We start from the raw sequence: 19,269 nt of genomic DNA on the forward strand, positions 1-19,269 counted from the left end.
GTTGGGCGTTTCTGAGCAGCCGTTTGAAGAGCTTCTTATTCTTTTTTTTTTTTTTTTTCAGTTTTTATTAGTGAGACACCATGAGGTACAGTTGTAGACTTACAAATGTTTGTGCTTGGGTTTCAATTATACAGTGATCGAGTATCCATCCCTCCACCAGGGCCCATGTCCCACCACCACGGGTCCCAGCATCCCTCCCCCCCCAACCCCCCCCAATCCCACCCTGCCTCTGTGGCAGGACATTCCCTTTTGTTCTCTCGCTCTCCTTATGGGTGTTGTGGTTTGCAAAAGAGGCATTGAGTGGCAATCATGTTTGGTCTATAGTCTACTTTCAGCATGCTTCTCCTAAAACTTGCATTGGAGGACTCAAGAGATAGCACAGGGCTAACAGCGCTTGCCTTGTGCTCTGCCAGTCCTGGTTCAATCCCTGGCCCTGCATATGGTCCATGACCCCCCCCCCCCATAATCTCCCACCCCAGGCACCCCCAGGGATCATCCCTGAGCAGAGAGCCAAGAGTTAAGCCCTGAGCCCCACTGGGTGTAGCCCAGAAACTCAACCACCCACTCACTCTCCCAGGGAAGAACTTGCATTAACATTTGTATTTGGTTTTCTTTTGAAAACGCTTAAGGCAGCTGTGTTTTGTGTGAACAATAGTTGCATGTGGTGTCCCAAAACAGAAGCAGTAAGGCTGAGAGGGTACAGTACTCACCTAGCATGGGTGAGGCCCTGGGTTCTGTCTGTCCTTGGCAGCACCAGAAGGGAAAATAAAGCAAATGAAGCAGTAGCATGTTTCTGAAAGATAGGCCTTTGCCTCTGTGTGTGCGTGTGTGTGTGTGTGTGTGTGTGTGTGTGTGTGTTGTTTAGTTTTGGTGTTTGGGGTAGCACCCAGCAGTGCTCAGGGTCTACTCTGGCTTCTCAGGAAGGACTCCTGGCCATGCTCGGGACTGTTTGCAATGCCAGGGATCAACCCCCACCTATGACATCAGGTGTCCTATGAAGACAGTAAGATAGCATTCATAGAAAAGCGTTTCAAATTGCCCCCATGAAACTTTCAAACTAAGAATGTCATTAAAAAACATCTTGGAGCCTGAGAGATAGTAGTGCAGGTAGTGTGCCTGCCTTGCACTTGGCTGACCCAGGTTTGATCGCCAGTGTCCCAACCCTGCCAGGAGTGATTCCTGAGTGCAGAGCCGGGGTAAGCCCTGAGCATCACTGGGTGTGGCCCCCAAACAAAAACAAATGAAGAACATCATTCAGTAGGAAGAATAATAACTATAATCATCCTGGGAAGCACATGTTTCACAAAGGGCTGACTCTCAGAAACAACATCAAAGCGAGACAACCTTCTGCGTGTTATTTTTTGAAATAAGCTATACTTTTTTCTGCATGTGATTGGTCCTGTAAGTTAGGCAGACCATTTCAGATTATCATAGGGTCTGGAGAAATAGTACAATGGGAAGGATGTTTGCCTTGCACACCGCCAACCCGGATTCAATCCCCAGCATTTCATATGGTCTTCCTAGCACCTGCAGGAGTAATTCCTGAATGCAGAACCAGGAATAACCCCTGAGCATCGCTGGGAGTGACCCTAAAAGTTACTTTTAAAAATATAGAAAGATCTGGGGAACAAAGAGAACTCCAGTGTTATCTCCCCAGACAGAGAGGGTACCCCACTCCCCCCCCATTTTCTCCCTTACCCTTCTCTCCCCAGGCCCCATCTTCTGCCTTCTGCAATTCTGCATTTCGCCACAGGCTTGTCTTCACTTGTGACTGTGGCAGTTGGATATGGTTTGGCCTTTAGTTTGGGGGGCCAAAGCCTTGGGGTGCTCCAGGGCTGCTCCGGGCCTTGCTCCAGAGTCACTCCTGGTGGTTCTCGGGAGATTGATAATTTTTTAAATTTTTTTTTCTTTTATAAAGTAGTTCACAATATTTGATTATATTTAATATTCAAACACCAAGCTCACCACCATTACACCTTCCCACTACCAAATTTGAGATGTTTCCATGCCAAGCCCTAATCCCTATCCCAAAAATACAACCGAAATAATATACTTTGTATTCTCTGTTATGAAAAACTGCTGAAAATGCTACAAAAGTACCCATAGTAGAAACAGTGTGAAGATTGTTCCATTTTGGCAGGGGCCAGTAAGACATTCTTTAGGATATCAATAACATGTTGTTAAGGGTTGAGTGATGTGAGCTTATATGCATATGCGCATCTATATATATATTTATATTTCCCTCTATGATTTGTTGCCTACTACTTGAACCCCATCAGATGTGGTGTGGCACTTATAAAGAATGGATAGGGAGTGTCTTATGATGTGTTGAGCAGCCGCATTTGTGGCCACGTGGTCCAGGAATACAGTCACTCATGTGCAAGGCTCGGCCTAGAGAGTGTGGGGAGCAGCCTTGACCATGGCAGCGGTTGGGTTCTGGAGGTTTTCGGTCGCCCCCCTGCCCCCCTTCTGGAGCACCCCAAATGATACAGCCTGGCACGGAGTCCGGTGGCATGGCTATGGGGGGCGTCATGTTGCTCCCTTTTGGGAGAAAAAGCCGTGTCGGGGGATTGATATTTTGTGGTACTTAGAATCCAGTTGGGTTTGGCTACATGCAGAGCAAGTGTCTTTCCCCTGTACAGTTCCCTAAATTTGTTTTTTGTTTTTTGGGGTTTTTTTGTTTTTTTTTTTTCCACCAAGCGAGATTATATTCTGCAGGCGGTTTGTGTTTCCAAAGCAAGGAGTCAACCTTCGTTTCTGCTGATGAGCAGTTAGCAGTTTCCAATTTGGGTCAGTCCATAAATTGCACACATCACATTTCGTAGAGAGATGTGCAGGCACACACATGCACGGGTGACCGTGCTTGTTCTTACCTCACTGTTTCCCCAGGCCAGGCATTGGGGAAGGGTCTTCCCCTCTTGGCTCTGACTTAGGGTCCTTTGGAAGGTTCCCCCCCGACCATGTTCTCAGCCCTCCCCTGGGAGCGCCTCTCCATTTCAGTCATGGTTTAGCACTTTGGGGATCTTCTGCCTGCATTTCCTCGATGAATATGTGGTCTGCGCGCCCTTCCGGTTCCGTTTTCCCTCTTAATGAATTCCTGTTTCTGAGCTTTGCCCATTTCTCTCTGGGGGAAATCTTCGTACCGAACGTGAAAGCGTTTTCGAGGGGCTCGGACCTTTCTCTGCCCTCACTGATGCTGGCAGGGATTTCTCTGGCAAGCCCCTGGTTAGAAAAGTCTGTAAAAGGAGATTTCAAAAGGAAATTCTTTTCCCCAGGACCAAGCCGTGTCGCTCTCTTGCGTTCGCCCCATCCCTGCCCCGACGGGCGCTGGCTGGGATGTCAGATTGTCACTCCACCCCTGCCTCAATTATAAAAATATCCTCCTAGATTCTCCTCTCAAATCGTGTTTTATTTTTACACTGAAATCTGGGCTCCATCTGGGATTGATTCTGAAGCCGGCCTGTTCCACCCTTCCTCACCAGTTGTCCCCGCACCGGGTTGCTGCTTTGATGGGGACGCTTTAGACGTTTCAGTAGTCTCATTTGTTTATCATTTGAAACTAAAATTATGTATTTATGAATAAGGTTTTTCTCTTTTTTTTGGTTCTTTGGACCACACACCCCCCCCCCCCCGTGGTGCTCAGGGAGCACTCCTGGTTCTGTGCTCAGGGCTGGACCTGGCACCAGGCACTGGATCTGGGGGTGGAGCCCGGGGTTCCCACAGGCAGAGCTGCACCCCGGCACTTGCACCACTCTCCTACCCCAAGTGAGATTTCTCACGGAAATAAACAGCTAATTTCTGTAGATCGGAGTTTGTTCAAGGATTTCACCGGAAGAAATTGTACTTATAAGGGACATGCGCCTTAAGGATGAGTGTAAGTCAGAAAGAGCCTTATGATTTTAGTAACCATATCAGACCACCGTGGGCCCAAGACCTGTTACTCTAAGTACAGGCCTGTTCAGCTCTGGGTTTTTTATTTTCCAACATTGAAAATTGGGGCAGAAGCTACAGTGGGTGGCAGAGCCCCCCTCACCCCCAAGGAGGTGGGGGTCTGTGGAGGTCTTGTGCCTCACACTTTTTTTTTTTGCTTTTTGGGTCACACCCAGCAATGCACAGGGGTTACTCCTGGCTCTGCACTCAGGAATTACTCCTGGCGGTGCTCAGGGGACCATATGGGATGCTGGGAATCGAACCCAGGTCGGCCGTGTGCAAGGCAAATGCCCTACCCGCTGTGCTATCACTCCAGCCCCGTACCTCACGCTTTATGGCCCTGACATTGGAAGGTCTGCGCCTCACCAGCTCATTTTCAACAGTTTTTTAATTTAAATATTCTTTAAAATTTTTTGTTTGTTTCATGAGAAGATAGCTTTATTTGATTGTTTGGTTGTTAGTTGGTATTTTGGGTCACACCTGGTAATTCTCAGAGCTTCCTCCTGGCTCTGCACTCAGGAATTACTCTGGCAGTGCTCAGAGGACCATATGGGATGCTGGGGATTGAACCCTGGTCGGCCTACCCACTGTGCTATCACTCCAGCTCCTCACTGTCAGCATTTTAAGGGAAACAGGGGAACAGGAAGTGGTAAGTGATATCCCAGGAGGACAAATGCAATATCCAGCCGTGGGAAATTGTACAGGCCCAGAATCCAGTTTCTCCAGCAAATAAATCATAAGGGGCGAAGGGGGGAATAGCCTAAGAAATAAGTTATAAGAGAAAAAGACAACCCTGTAGATGAAAAAAAAAAAAACCCTTAAAATTTGCATCCTACTTCAATTCTGGTAGGAGCAAAGTCTAATTTCTGTTATATCTTTGAATTAAAGTAAAGCTCTGCACATAGATCATACATCCAGATACCATTACTTTATACGTAGATATACATATATCTAAATATCTGTATCTAGGTAGACATCATTCACTGTCACTGTCCTCCCGTTGTTCATCGATTTGCTCGAGCGGGCCCAGTAACGTCTCCATTGTGACACTTGTTATTGTGTTTGGCATATCGAATACATCACAGGGAGCTTGCCAGGCTTTGCCTCGCGGGCGAGATACTCTCGGTAGCTTGCCAGGCTCTCCAAGAGGGGCGGAGGAATCGAACTCGGGTCGACCAGGTTGGCCGCTTGCAAGGTAAACATGCTACTGCAGACATCATTATTGGTAGGGACATTTGAATTCGATATCAGATGAGAAACGCATCATGAAATATTCATGTGAGGCAAATTCCTGGGGCTGGAGAGACAGTACATTAGAAGGGCCTGGCACACCTCAGAGCCAGGCTCAACCTCTTGCATCCGAATGCCGCCGCCCCCCCCCCCCCCCCAACCAAGCCCTACCAGGAGTGATCCCAGTGCACAGAGCCAAGAGTAAGCCCTGAACACAGTCAGAAGTGTTCCCCCCCACCTTTTTTTTTTTTTATAGCTTTTTGGTCACACCCAGCGATGCTCAGGGATTATTCCTGGCTCTGCACTCAGGAATTACTCCTGGCGGTGCTTGGGGGACCATATGGGATGCCGGGTATCGAACCCAGGTCGGCTGCGTGCAAGGCAAATGCCATACCTGCTATGCTATTGCTCCGGCCCGCCACCCATTATTTTTTTAAACCTCTAAATAATTGAACACAATACCTGCACACTAGACTGTCTCCCCACAAAGAGGATTTTGCAGACTCTCCCCCTGCAAAGGGAGCTGTCTCCGGAGACCGCGTGCTGAGCCTGACTCATCCCCGAGCAAAAACAAACTGTCTCTGGAGTCTCCCGCTCTGCCTCTACTGCCAAAGCCAAGGAGCAGGCGTGTGGGGGCAGCCCAGCCTCCCTTCCGGCTGTGCAGTCTCTGTCTCAGGCTCCACACTCGGCCTCAGACGGAGCATCCGCGTGTCCCCCCATAAGCTGACGCTGCTTCATCCAGCCCTACAGCCCGGCCCCGCGCTCCTCCTGGTAGTTCTGGACGAAAGCCAGGGGGTGACAGCTGCCCCCCACCCCGCCTTGCTGCAGACTGCTGCCTGCTCTGGTGGCCTCCTGTGGGCCTTGCCCAGCACACAGCTGGGAGACAGTGACAGACTCTCTGCTGTCCTTTTCCCTAAGGACCAGGGTCCCTTAGTGCCACTGGGCCAGGTCCCTGCCCTTCAGACCTCACCTAACTTTAATTTTCCCAGGAGCTTGGGTCTTCAACAAATGAGTTTTCACAGGTCACAAATGTTAAGTCTGTAACATAGAATCACTTCACTTGATCAGTTGACTTCCCGTTAATCGTTGACTTGCTCGAGCGGGCGCCAGTAACGTCTCCATTTGTCCCTGCCGCGTGCTAGTGTAGCCCAATGGCGTCTGTTCGCTCTAGGAACACGAAGAGGCTCAAACCGATCATTCATGATCTTGATGAAGAAGTCTGACCATCTGGTAGGTGGGCGGCCACGCGGTGTTTTGACATCCCATGGAATCCAGTTGGTAACGGCTCTAGTCCAGCGGTCATCTCTAAATCTCGTTACGTGACCAGCCCATCTGATTTTTGATGCCTTGGCAAACGAGACAGTGTAGGATAACGTAGAATATAGAGGAAAATAAGGATAGGATTCTCTTGAACAGGTGTGGTAGGGCTACCTGGGGCGGGGATGTTGAACTTCTTTCAAGTGTCAAATACTTCTCCCAAGTACTTATTCAGGGGATTCCCTCCTTTTTGTTTTTGCTGCTTTTCCCCTGATTTTTTTCTTTTTTTTTTTTAGAAATTTTAGACCGAGCTGGAATGTGAGTATAGCATGTGATCCCCCAAGTCCCACCAGAAATGATCCCTGAGCACAGAGCCCAGAGTAAACCCTGAGCACAGCCAGATGTGGTCCAAACTACCCTCCCGCCTCCACACACACACACCAAATGTAAGTGAAACGTTAGACATAGAGAAAATATGAGAGAATAATATTATGAACAAACAAGATACCCCATTTGCTCTTACTCTCCCAGTTGAGTTCTCCCATGCACACACCCTCCAGATGTGTCTGCTTATAGACTTGGCATGGGCCACATTCAGTATATGATTTTATATGGGCACATATACAAAGTTTTAATTTTTATATTTTATAGTTCAGTAGCCACAGCTGACGGTGCTCAGGGCTTACTCCTGACTCTGCACTCAGGGATCACTGTGGGGTGCTAGAGATCGAACCCCAGTTAGCCATGGTACAAGGCAACCACCTCATCCGTTATAGTACTGCTCCAGCCCCTGTAGATACAAATTTTTATGTATGTAGATGATTTTTTGGTATACCCCTTGCGAGGCATTTTTCAATGAAACAAAGCAATTTTTATTTAAGTTAAATTAAAGACAAGATGATTTTAAGAGTCAGCTCCAATCTCATCAAAGATGGCGAGATTCTGAAGTTGAGAGGAGAAAAAGATTACAGTTTGTTTAATTCTGCCTCTTCCCAAGAAGAGACCTATTTTGTAAAGTCCCTGCTTACGAAATGAGTCTCCTTTAAATATTTCCAAAGATGGAGAATCGTTTTTTTTTTTTTTTCCCCACCCCACAGCCTGTTGTATCATCAGAAAGCAAGACACAGTCTTTGTAAAGGTTACTTGCTATATTTGGCCACCGTAGTGTCTGTCAGGAAGTAGGGTTAGATTACGACGTGGAGCAGATTCAAGGAAGTGGAGGATTGATGGATTGAAAATACGCAGATCAAGTCACCCAGCAGTTCTAGCCCCAAGAATATATTCCGGAGCATTGGGAATTCATCTGGAACAAAAAGCACAATACGAAAAGACAGTCTTTTTGGAAGCTCAAGTTTGGGGTCCCTGGGAAGCAGACCCCCAAGCTAAAGTTTATCTCCCCCTCTAAGAAAGAAGCTCCCAGGGGAATAGGAGGCGGGGGACCAAGTCATAGAACCCTCTCCCCTCCCCCCCCCCACACACAGTGCTCAGGACTAACTCCCTGCTGGGCTTGAGGGTCACTCCTGGGGGTTCTTGTGGAAGGCTGCAGTGCAGGCCGTTTGCTTCAGCCCTTGGAGCTCTTGCCCAAGAAAACACAGCCCCGAGGAAACACAGATTGCATGAGTCAGACGCCTGCAGAATCTGGGCGTGTGGCGCAGAACAGCACACAGCCCCCGGGCCTCTGCTCAGAGCTAGGTCCACAGGGTCTTAGCCTGGGTTGGGGCCCACCCTGAGCTTGACTCATTCTAAGCTGCACCCATAGGCACCTGAACCCAGGCTTCTCTTCTTCCCCTGCCCCGTGATCAGAGGCAGCCTCCACCCCACCCCCCACTCACCCTAGCCCCTGGCCCCCAGGGAGGCCACAGGCATGAGATGAGGAAGAAGTGTTGGTGCCGCAGAGGGAGGCCGTGTGCGCAGATGGCACATGGTTCGCTCCGGCCTTAGAGACCTGGTCCTGAGTGTTCTGTGTCCTCAGGATGTCCCGTGGCTGCCACCAGGTTAGGAATCTAGACATCAGATTCAGCTCACAGTGCTCTGCTCGCCGCCACCGGGCTTACCTCACAGGCCCGAGAAGGCCTAAGAACATCCAAACAGCTGGTTCAGGCTAGTTCTGGGATTCCTGTGTTGGTGACCCCAGACTCTATGCAGCCCCATCTTCCGAATTCTGCTGGTACAGTCTGGCATGGGACGCTGGCTGCTGCAGACCTGCCAACCCAGTGCCCCCCCTGGAAGAGGCAGCCTACCAGCCCAGGGGATAGCCGGCTGGATGGATTTCTCCGGGGTAGAACACACGGAGGCCTCTAAGTGCCCCACTGAAGCACCCCGTGGCATGAGGGCAGGGCCGTCTGCCTTTCGGGGGGACTGTCTCTGTGCCCCAGCTGAGGCCCCTAGACTCTTAGCCATGTCATTGTACCCCGAGACTGCAGTGCATGTTCCCTCTCTGCCATTCACATGCCTACCGGTGAATGACTGTTTACCTGGTCATTCCCTTGCCAACCGTGGGTAAGTGGGTTTCACTTCCCGGAGACATCCACGTAGAGACACAGCCTCGGCTTTTTAAAGTATCAGGATGAGAGGCTAGAGTGACAATCCAGCGGATGGGACCCTGGCCTTGCACGTGGCCAACCCGGGTTCGATCCCTGCCACGACATATGGTTTCCCCGAGCACTGCCCAGAATAAGCCCTGAACACTGGTGGGTAGGACCCAGAAAAGCAAGAAATTTTGGGATGCTCTCACTCTGCTGTCCTTGCCTCTCCCGTTACTGGGACTTTGGGGGAGTGCTTGCTGGCTGGATCACAGGGTTCTTATCAGTGCCAAGGCCACAGAGCTGTACCGCCATCCGCATGGCAGCTCTGTTTGAGGCTCAGAGACGAGTCTGTTCTGATACACACACATACATACCTGCACGTACACACATGTACACACATACACACATATATACACATATACACACACGTACATATACACATACACAACTATACATGTATATACATACATATGCACACATACACATATGCACACATATACACCTGCACATACACGTGTACACATACACGCATTGTACACATACACACATGTGCACATATGTACATATACACACATACACACACCTATATACACACCTATACAGTGTACACATACACACATGTACACATACATACATATACACACATACATATACACACCTATACAATGTACACATACACACATTCATACAACATATGCACACGTATACACACGTACACATACACACGTATGCACACATGTACACACACAGAGTCTGTCTGGGTTTTGCAGAACCAGATTGAATCACCATGATGGGGTCTCCTACCCTGGAAACTTCAGATCTTTATTTCTTTTGAGTTTGGGGACCACACCTGGCCATGCTCAAGGGTTACTCCTGGCTCTGCACTCAGGAATCACTCCTGGTGGTGCCCAGGGGATCACACGGGATGCTGGGGATCGAATGCAGGCCAGCCATTTGCAATGCAAGCGCCCTTCCTGCTGTGCTGTGGCTTCAGCCTCTGCAGGTCTCAAGGTCTCCAGCTCTGAGATGAAGCGTGACTTGTGGTTTGAGATGGGAGCCAGAGGCAGCTTCAGGGAACTCCCCGTGGTACTTACTCCCATGTACAGTGGATTTGACCGAAAGTGCCATCTGTCACCACAGTCAATAAGTCAGTCCCTCTCCCGCTGGAGGAGTGTGTCTGTGTCCCGGGTGCCTCAAGCAGGACTCAACAGTCTGGGTGTATCCCTTTCCTGCTGGACCTTACCAGGTGCCACAGCCCCTTACTGGAACAACTGGCAAATGTGGACAGTGTTTGATCACTTTGGCACGGTAATGACCCTGGTAGGTCTGTGCACTGTCTCCGATCGAGAAAAAAAAAGCTTTTCCCTCCACAACTGAAGTCAGCCCCCTAGCACCGGTCTCGATCCTGAAGGCACCTAAGGCCCCGTGCCATCCCCCAGCCAGATCGGGCGTCTCTGACGGTTCTGTGCTGTGGCAGATGAGCGTCTGTGCAGGAAGCATCTTTGCTCACAGATCTTGTATCTCAGGCGCCCGACCCCTTCCCAAGCACTCTGTGGACTCGGTAATGCCTACTCCTGCCAACCAGGCCTCACATTCCTGTGGCGTGCCCTCATGCCCCTTCCTCTGGGCCGGGCATCCTTGAGAAATCCCTGAAGACTTGAGGGTGCAGACGCTGCTTTCTGGGGAAGAGATTCCAGCCGTGTCAGTGTGGGAGCGACGGCGTGTGGGGAGCAGGGCGAGAACCACAGGCTGGGCGGGGTCCAGCACGCACGGACACGAGGCGGCTGAGCTGCCAAGGCCTCGTCCGTCTAGACCAGCCCGCGTGCCGCCCCGCGAATACCATCTGCTCGGGCTCCTTAAAGCCGTTTGTTCTGTTCCTCACAGTTTCTTTCTCCCAGCAAATGCCTTTCTTGTCAGCTTGCTCCAGATCCGTAACCCTAGTGGCTCCTGTTTGTCTTCTGTCTCCACACTGTCTGTCCCCACGAGGATTAGTTTCCTCCTCCTGGGTCTCTCGGCTTTCTTTCACCCCCGCTTCCAGTTCTGCCAGCCTCCAGGTGCCGGCCATCTCCTCACAGCCTGCGGCCGTTGTTCCTCTCAGGCTCAGTGCCCACCTCATGGCATCTCCTGCCTCTGGGAGTCTCCCTGCCTCCTGAGACCTGTCGGGCACAAGCTGCCTCACCGTCCTGCCTGGTGAGGGGACCGTTTGCCTCACCTAGGGACCTGAGGTTGGACGAGAGAGCCAGAGTCTGGCTCCCTGCCCATGGGGGCTGGCTCTCGAAACCCTCCCTCAAGTGACATTCTCCTCTCGGCGTCCCTTCCGGCTTCCCCGACTGCACCTCGCCCTGTGGCCTCCGTCTCTGTGGACAGAGCCCGCTGGCCCCAAAGACGAGCCTCAGCTTTTAGGGTTTTCTCTTGCCCTCTCAAAGGGCAGAAACCTCCTTCGGGGCGGCCTCTTAACCACACGGCTTCAGTAAACACAGGTGCTCGTGGAGAATTCCGTGTAGTAAGCACAACCACAAACAAAATAAAATTTAAATGGAGATCCTTATAAACAAAAGAGGAAAGCCCAAATGAAGAAAAAGAAATGGTTGAAAGTTCTTAACTTTTTTTTTTTGCATGCATCCTTGGGTTTGGTGATGTGGTATTGGGGAGGAAAACCATGTCATTAGGAGAGGTTTTACAGATTCTGTTTTTTGGTAACTCTAATTCGCCTTTTTTGGTGGTGGTTAGTTTGGTATTTGCCACAGCCGACATTGCTGCGGGCAGTGATCACCTAATCCTCGGGACCCTTGCTGTGCCAGGGGTTGAGCCCAGTGTGTGGCAGGCAAAGCCTGTGCTCCTTCCTTTTGAGCTGTTGCCTGACAATTTTAAGACACCATGATGGGCTGGAACGACAGTACAGCGGGTAGGGTGTTTGCCTTGCACGCAGCCGACCCGGGTTCGATTCCCAGCATCCCATATGGTCCCACGAGAACCGCCAGGAGTAATTCCTGAGTGCAGAGCCAGGAGGAACCCCTGAGTATCGCCGGGTGTGACCCAGAAAGCAAAAGAGAAGAATAAAAATAAAACACCATGAGCACCATCTTGTTTTGTTTCTTGATCTCGAGATTGCACACAGTGCCGACTCCTGGCTCTGCACTCTGGGATCACTCCTGGTGGGATCAAGACCATGTGGGGGTGCTTGGAATTGAACCCAGATTGACTGCATGCACTTGCTGTGCTATCTCTCTGGCCCCTGGGTTATCACTTCTTGTTCTTATTCCCCTGAATGTAATTATAAAACTTTAAATTTGGCTTTAAATCTTGATATAACAAGCCAGGCTACTTCTTGTACAAGCTTTGTTTCAGTGATGAAAGTCCAATCTTTGTTTGGTTTGGGGGCCACACTCAAATACACTCAGGGCTTACTTCCGGCTCTACATTCAGGGGTTACTCTTCGTGGGGCTCAGTGAACCATAGAGTGTGCCAGGGATGGAATTTGGGCTGGCTGTGTGTAAGGCAAGTGCTTTCCCTGTTGTACTATGTCTCTGGCCGTGAAGTCACATTCTAAACCCATAATGCTAGCTCCTGGCGAATCACACTCATGACACGGGTGATGAAATTATGAGAATGGACAGAGATGCCGTTCTTTCTGCAGGCTGAGCCCAGGTGTGGCATGTAGGAGGTCCAAGTTCAATTCCCCCATGTCACCAGGTCCCTCAAGCACTACTGGGTGTGGCCAAAAATGAAAATGATCATCATTCTCCCTGGGGTGACTTGACAGTCATTGTGACCATCATTACACTGTGCTCTCTCTCTCTCTCTCTTTCTCTCTCTCTCTCTTTCTCTCTCTCTCTCTCTCTCTCTCTCTCTCTCTCTCTCTCTCTCTCTTTCTCTCTCTCTCTGTAGTATACCATGTTGTCGGGACAGGTCCCATTCCAGTCTCAGGATAAAAGTTTGACATGTACCAGCGCAGTGGAGATCATGAAGAAAATTAAAAAGGGAGATTTTTCCTTTGAAGGAGAAGCCTGGAAGAATGTTTCCCAAGAGGCTAAAGATTTGATCCAAGGTAAGAATCCCATGAAAGGTGACCGTTTGCAAGCCCGGGAAGCCACTGAACTGAGGAGACTGAAAGTGCCATAGGGCCAAGAGAGTCCCTCATCCTCATGACCTTCCTCTCAGAACATGCTCCCCTCTCCTCAGAACACACTCCCTTTCTCTCAGAACATGCTCCCTTCCTCTCAGAATACATTCTTTTCTCTCAGAACATGCTCTTTTCTCTCAGAACACCCTCCTTTCTTTTTTTTTTTAATTTTTATTAGTGACAAACCGAGAGGTACAGTTGTAGACTTACAGATTTTTGTGCTTGGATTTCAATTATACAATGATCAAATACCCATCCCTCCACCAGTGCCCATTTTCCACCACCACCAGTCCCAGTATCCCTCCCACCCCCCACCCTCACACCCCCCTCCTACTCTGCCACTGTGGCAGGACATTCCCTTTTGTTCTCTCTCTCCTTTTGGGTGCTGTGGTTTGCAAAAGAGGCAATGGGTGACAATCATGTTTGGTCTATAGTCTACTTTCAGTATGCTTCTCCCATCCTGGGAGGATCCTCCCAACACCCTTTATTTGGTGCTCCCTTCTCTATCTGAGCTGCCTTTTCCCTTAGCATGTGTGGCTGGCCTCCAAGCCATGGAGTAAACCTCCTGGTACTTATCTCTGCTATTCTTGGGTGTTAGTCTCCTATTTTGTTACTTTATGTTCCCCAGATGAATGCAATCTTTCTATCTCTGTCCCTTTCTTTCTGACTCATTTCGCTTAGCATGATACTTTCCATGCAGTACCACTTGTGTGTAAATTTCATGACTTCATCCTTTCTAACAGCTGCATAGTACTCCATTGTGTAGATCTACCAAAAGTTTCTTTAACCAGTCATCTGTTCTCAGGCACTCAGGTTTTTTCCAGATTCTGGCTATTGCAAAGAGAGAACACGCTCCTTTCTCTTAGAACACGCTCCTTTCCTCTCAGAAGATGCTCTCTTGTCTCAGAACATGCTTCCTTCCCTTCCTTCCTGCCTTCATAGCTGGAGCCTCAGTCCACATGTCCAACATGGACCTACTGTAGCACTCCTTCCCCCTTTCTCCTCGACCTCCCTCCTTTTGCACTGCCAAGAGGCCAGATCAATGGAACAGAAACCCCAGCCTCATCCCAGATGGCACCCTCTCTCTTCCTTCCCATTCCCTTTCCACACCTCTAGGGCTCCTGCAGCCCCTCACTCAGGCTGGCGGTTTCAGTGTCCCCTGCCCGTTCACATGATGCCATATTTCCCCCATGACGTCCCACCCTGTGTCCCTTCCTCTGCTGTCACCTGACTGCCCTCAGTCAGCCAGGTGGCCAGACTCCCAGTGGCCACCAGGAGCCTCATCCGTCTCTTCTCTCACAGACCCAGACCTCAGAGTCCTCCTGCCTCTGAGTCCCGTCCCCTTACCCTGCAGTGGCAGAACACTGTATCTCCATTATTATTATTATTATTATTATTATTATTATTTTAACTCTTATTTGTTTTTTGTGGGGGTGTGCCTGGCCTTGTTCAGGGCACCCACTGGGATGCCGGGGATCGAACCCTGGGTTGACTATGTGCAAGGCAAGTGCCTTACCCACTGTACTATCACTCCAGCCCCCGAATATATTTAACAAGACAAGTGTCAAGATTCCTGTGGGACTGGACATGCCTCCTTTATCCCCGTACGCTCATCTTCACAGAACCCTTGGACTCATCCCTTTCTGGGGTACCCACCCGCTGCCCTGGCCCTCCTCTGGGTCCACAGTTGCACTGGGTGTGAGGGCTCTGCCTGGAACCCCGTGAGCCAGGCAGGTCCTCCCAGCTCCACCCCAGGCCTCTTGTGCCATCCTGCACCCTGTGACGTGGTGTGGGTGCTCTTCTACGGTGGCCTTGACCCTGTCCCGGGAAGAGTCTAGTCTGGAGCCAGCCAGCCTACCAATATTAGCCTCTGTGCACGACCCCACATCTGGCCGCCCACAGGCAGGGCCAGGCAGAGGCCTTGGGCAAGCTGTCATGTCCCAACAGCACATTGGTTGGGGACAGGTTTCCTGTCCGAGGCGTGTCCTAGACTAGGCCATGGCCGGGCATCAGCGAGAGACATTATGATTCTCCCTGCAGGGCTGCTCACGGTCGACCCAAATAAGAGGCTTAAAATGTCCGGTCTGAGATACAACGAATGGCTTCAAGATGGCAGCCAGCTGTCATCGAACCCTCTGATGACGCCGGACATCCTGGGGTCCTCGGGCGCAGCCGTGCACACCTGCGTGAAAGCCACCTTCCACGTAAGGCACCTGACACTCTGAAAGGGATCGAATGGGAGTGTTCAAAGGCCCTGGGTTTCATGCCAGTGATGCATTTTAAAGAAGCCATTTTTCCCCTCAGATGGATTTCTGTGAAGCCCTTGCTGCCGTGAACAGACTAGAAAGAGAAAGCGCACAGGGACCAGAGTCCCAGCTAGCCCAGATTTTGGGGGGGTTGGGGAGGGTTGGTAATTTTGTCTTGGGGAAGGCCATACCAAGCAATGCTCAGGGCTTACTCCTGGCTCTGCACTCATTAGTCACTTCTGACAGGTGCGGGAACCATGTGGGGTACCAGGGATCGAACCCAGGCTGGCCTCGTGCAAAGCAGATGCCCTCCCCGCTGTGCTCTCTCTCCAGTCCCAATAGTGAGATATGTTGGATCATTGAGAATGCCCAGTGGATAATGAGAACAGTATGTCAAATTGTCCAAAACTCGAATATCTTTCCCTCAACTAGGCTAATTCGTTTCTTTAAAAACCATTACACATTAGGAACCAAGGCATATGTGGAAGTTCACTAATTTTTTATATCTAATGCCTCTGAGGGACTGTGAGGGTCAGAGTTAGTTACTCTTAAACTCAGATCAAGAGGTCAGAGAAAGTAGCACAGGGTGAGGAAGGCATTGCCTTGTTTGCAGTCGATGACAGTTTGATTCCCTGGCACTGCATATGGTTCAAGGTATAATTCCTAAGCACAGAGCCAAATCACGCCCCCAACCATTCTTTTTGGGGGTTACTCTTGGCTCATGCACTCAGGAATTACTCCTGGTGGGGCTCGAGGGACCATATGGGATGCTGAGAATCGAACCCAGGTTGGCTGCGTGCAAGGCAAATGCCCTACCCACTGTGCCATCACTCCACCCCCGCCCCAACCACTCTTATGTGTGGCCCAAAGTCCAAAAGGAAAAGAAAGGCTTTGAGCCAGAGATGGTCACGGGGTTAAGTCACTTGCTGTACACACTGCTCACCCCAGCACCATATCTGGGCCCCTAGGCCCAGCCAGAAATGACCCCTGAGCACTGCCAGGGGTGGCAATACGCCCCCTTCCCCAAACAAAGCTCATAGTGCAGAATGATCCCTGGCACAGTAAGTCTCCTCCTGTTCCATGTCCCCCGCCCCCCCCCCCCCCCACATGGGCCTCCAAGATAGTAACAAAAACCGTAAGATTTCACTAAAGGCTGGGACTATAACTGTAGACTTTATTATACTTCTGTACCGAGCAGTAACAGTCCACTCAGATAAAGTACAAGGAGTAAAGTACATTCAGGCCTTCTGAGCCAGAGGAGAGAAGGTCAGCACACAGGCCTTGCCTGTAGGAGGCCCAGGGATTTTTTGTTTAGGGTTTTTGTTGAATTTTTCAAGGTTTTGTTTGTTTGTTGGGGGGGAGGGGTAGTTCCCAGCAGTGCTCAGTTTTTCTCTTGGCTTTGTGCTCAGGGGTCACTTCTGGCAAGGCTCATGTGGTTCCCATGATCAAACTCAGGCCAGATGCGTGCAGGACAAGTGCCTCATCCCAGTGCGATCTCTCTGGAGAGGTCCAAGTTTGATCCATGGCTCCACAAGGTCCCTCGAGCACTGCTAGGAACAACCGCCCCCTCCAAAGGAAATTTATATTTCGGAGGGGTAATCTTGAGACAGGAAGAAGGGAGAACTTTTCTCTTCAGTCCCAGAGACAAAGCAAACCACTCAGGACCCAGGAAGTGTTGAAGAACTGGGCGTGCAGATACAAGCTGGTTGGGGCACGGCTGGCAGGAGTAACCAGGGTCAGGTCCAAGCGTGGGCTAAGCAGAGGACAGGCAGGCCACTAAGCGGAGTTCCGCAGAGCCCGGCGTCTATGGCCATGGGAGGGGTCCAGATCTGCCTCCATTATGCTGGACAGGAAGTGGAGAGTAGGAAGCCCTTTTATTTATTTACTTATTTGCTTTTTGGGTCACACCTGGCAATGCACAGGGGTTACTCCTGGCTCTGTGCTCAGGAATTATCCCTGGCGGTGCTCAGGGGACCATATGGAATGCTGGGAATTGAACCCAGGTCGGCCGCATGCAAGGCAAACACCCTAGCCACTGTGCTATCGCTCCAGCCCCTAGGAAGCCCTTTTAACTGAGACTTGGACTAGAACTTTCTGTGGTTTCCACTTCCCTTTGGAGCCACAGCCAACAGTGCTCAGAGGCTATTCCCGGCCACTGACTCGGGGTCCATCCTGGCAGTGCTGGGTTGCAAAACCAAACTTACTGCAAAGCATGCCCTCCGTCCCTTAGAACTGTCTCCCTGGCCCGAGCACTCAGAGTTTCACAGCTCAGAAAAGAGGGGTCCGGCATAGGGCGGGGGTGTGCTTTAGATCCTGGGTATGTTTTAAGAATTTCTCAACCACAAATCCTGGAGAGGCGGCTCTAAGTTCTTCTGACAGTGTTAGGACACCTTCCTCGCAGCCCAGCTGGTTCGACTTTGGCAGCAAAGCCAGAAACCAAAGCAGGGGGCCGAAGTAATAGCACAGTGGGTAGGGCATTTGCCTTGCACGCAGCTGACCCGAGTTCGATTCCCAGCATTCCATATGGTCTCCCGAGCACCACCAGGAGTAATTCTTGAGTGCAAGCCCTGTGCACCACCGGGTGTGACCCAAAAAGGGGAAAAATAGAAATAGTACGGCAGGAAGAGGCTCTGGCCTTGCATGCAGCCAACCTGGGTTCAATTCCCAGCACCCCATCTGGTCCCCTGAGCCTGCCTAGGAGTGACCCCTGAGCACAGAACTAGGAGTCAGCCCTGAACACACCCCCAAAACCACACAGTCAGTCAATCAACCCTTGCCAGGTGGTACAGAAACCCCAGTTCTCAGGACTCTGTCCCCCAAACGATAGTGGCCTTCTGCTGTAAGTTACTAACTTCCAAAAAGAAAAAAAAAAAACCATGCCAGTGCCTTCCCTTCACCGAGTTCCCCTGTTTCCTCTCCTAGGCCTTCAACAAGTATAAGCGAGAGGGCTTCTGCCTCCAGAACGTGGACAAGGCCCCTCTGGCCAAGAGGAGGAAGATGAAGAAGACCAGCACGAGCACGGAGACACGCAGCAGCTCCAGCGAGAGCTCCCACTCCTCGTCCTCACACTCGCACGGCAAGACCACCCCCACCAAGGCTCTGCAGCCCGGCGGAGCAGCCGACAGTGCGAGCACGGACGCCCTCTTCCAGTTCTCGGACTGACCGGCCCGCTGTGGGCTCCTCCAGAATGCGTCCCGGCCGTCCCCCTGGAATCTGCCCCTGAGGGGAATATTTTTTCTTTTTTCTTTCCAGGAAACCCCAACGGGGGCATCCTGGTCCAAAAGCACTGGACTAAGTACAATACTGTGAATAGAGCACACGGTCTGGTGCCGGGCAGCCCAGCGTGGCGCCCACAGCACTGTTCTGGAAGAAGCAGAGATGGCGGGGACGTTCACTAGGGATGGGTCAGAGCTGAACAACTCACACAGGAAGGTCCAGGCCTGTCGGCCGTCTGCGGGCCTCAGTGGACTCGGGCTGGGAGGAGCCTGTGGCTCTGCCATGTGGCCACGTATGTGAGTGTGTGTGTGTGTGTGAGTGTGTGTATGTATGTGTGTGTGTGTATGTGTGTGTGTGGGGAGTGTGTGTGTATTTTAAAAGAGATTTGCACCCTTTGAATAGTGGTTTCTCAGAGAAAAAGGTCTTGACTGTTCTCAGAAAGATTCTGTCACGCATTTGGTGTGTGGCCTATCTTATTTCTTGAGAGAGGATTTTAACTTATTGTTTTTATGTTATGGTTAAGTATGATAATAACCAGCTATTATTATTCTTTTTCTAAAAAGCAAAGCTATATATATATATATATACATATATACATATATATGTATATATATGAGAATTGAAGGGCCTTTGTGCTATGGGGCCCACCTGAGCTGCATGCGAAGCTACGTCTTGTTTCCTACCTTTGCACTGCTCCTTCCTGGCAGTTTGTTCTAATGGTGATTACGAAGCATTAAGGTAC

At 50.5% G+C, this 19,269-nt stretch overlaps 1 protein-coding gene across 1 annotated transcript in view; it reads left to right on the plus strand.

Annotated features, from left to right (window-relative positions):
- The window catches only part of RPS6KA5 (ribosomal protein S6 kinase A5), a 212,667-nt gene extending 194,179 nt beyond the window's left edge, over positions 1 to 18,488 (plus strand). Inside the window, exons 15-17 of the mRNA XM_056133486.1 lie at positions 12,831 to 12,990; positions 15,106 to 15,269; positions 18,234 to 18,488. Coding sequence (XP_055989461.1) covers positions 12,831 to 12,990; positions 15,106 to 15,269; positions 18,234 to 18,473 — 564 coding nt within the window. The 3' untranslated portion in view covers positions 18,474 to 18,488. The remainder of the gene's footprint in view (positions 1 to 12,830; positions 12,991 to 15,105; positions 15,270 to 18,233) is intronic.
- The last annotated feature ends 781 nt before the right edge of the window (positions 18,489 to 19,269 follow it).

This window comes from Sorex fumeus, unplaced genomic scaffold, assembly GCF_029834395.1.
Source record: "Sorex fumeus unplaced genomic scaffold, SorFum_2.1 ptg000098l, whole genome shotgun sequence".
Lineage (NCBI taxonomy): Eukaryota > Metazoa > Chordata > Mammalia > Eulipotyphla > Soricidae > Sorex > Sorex fumeus.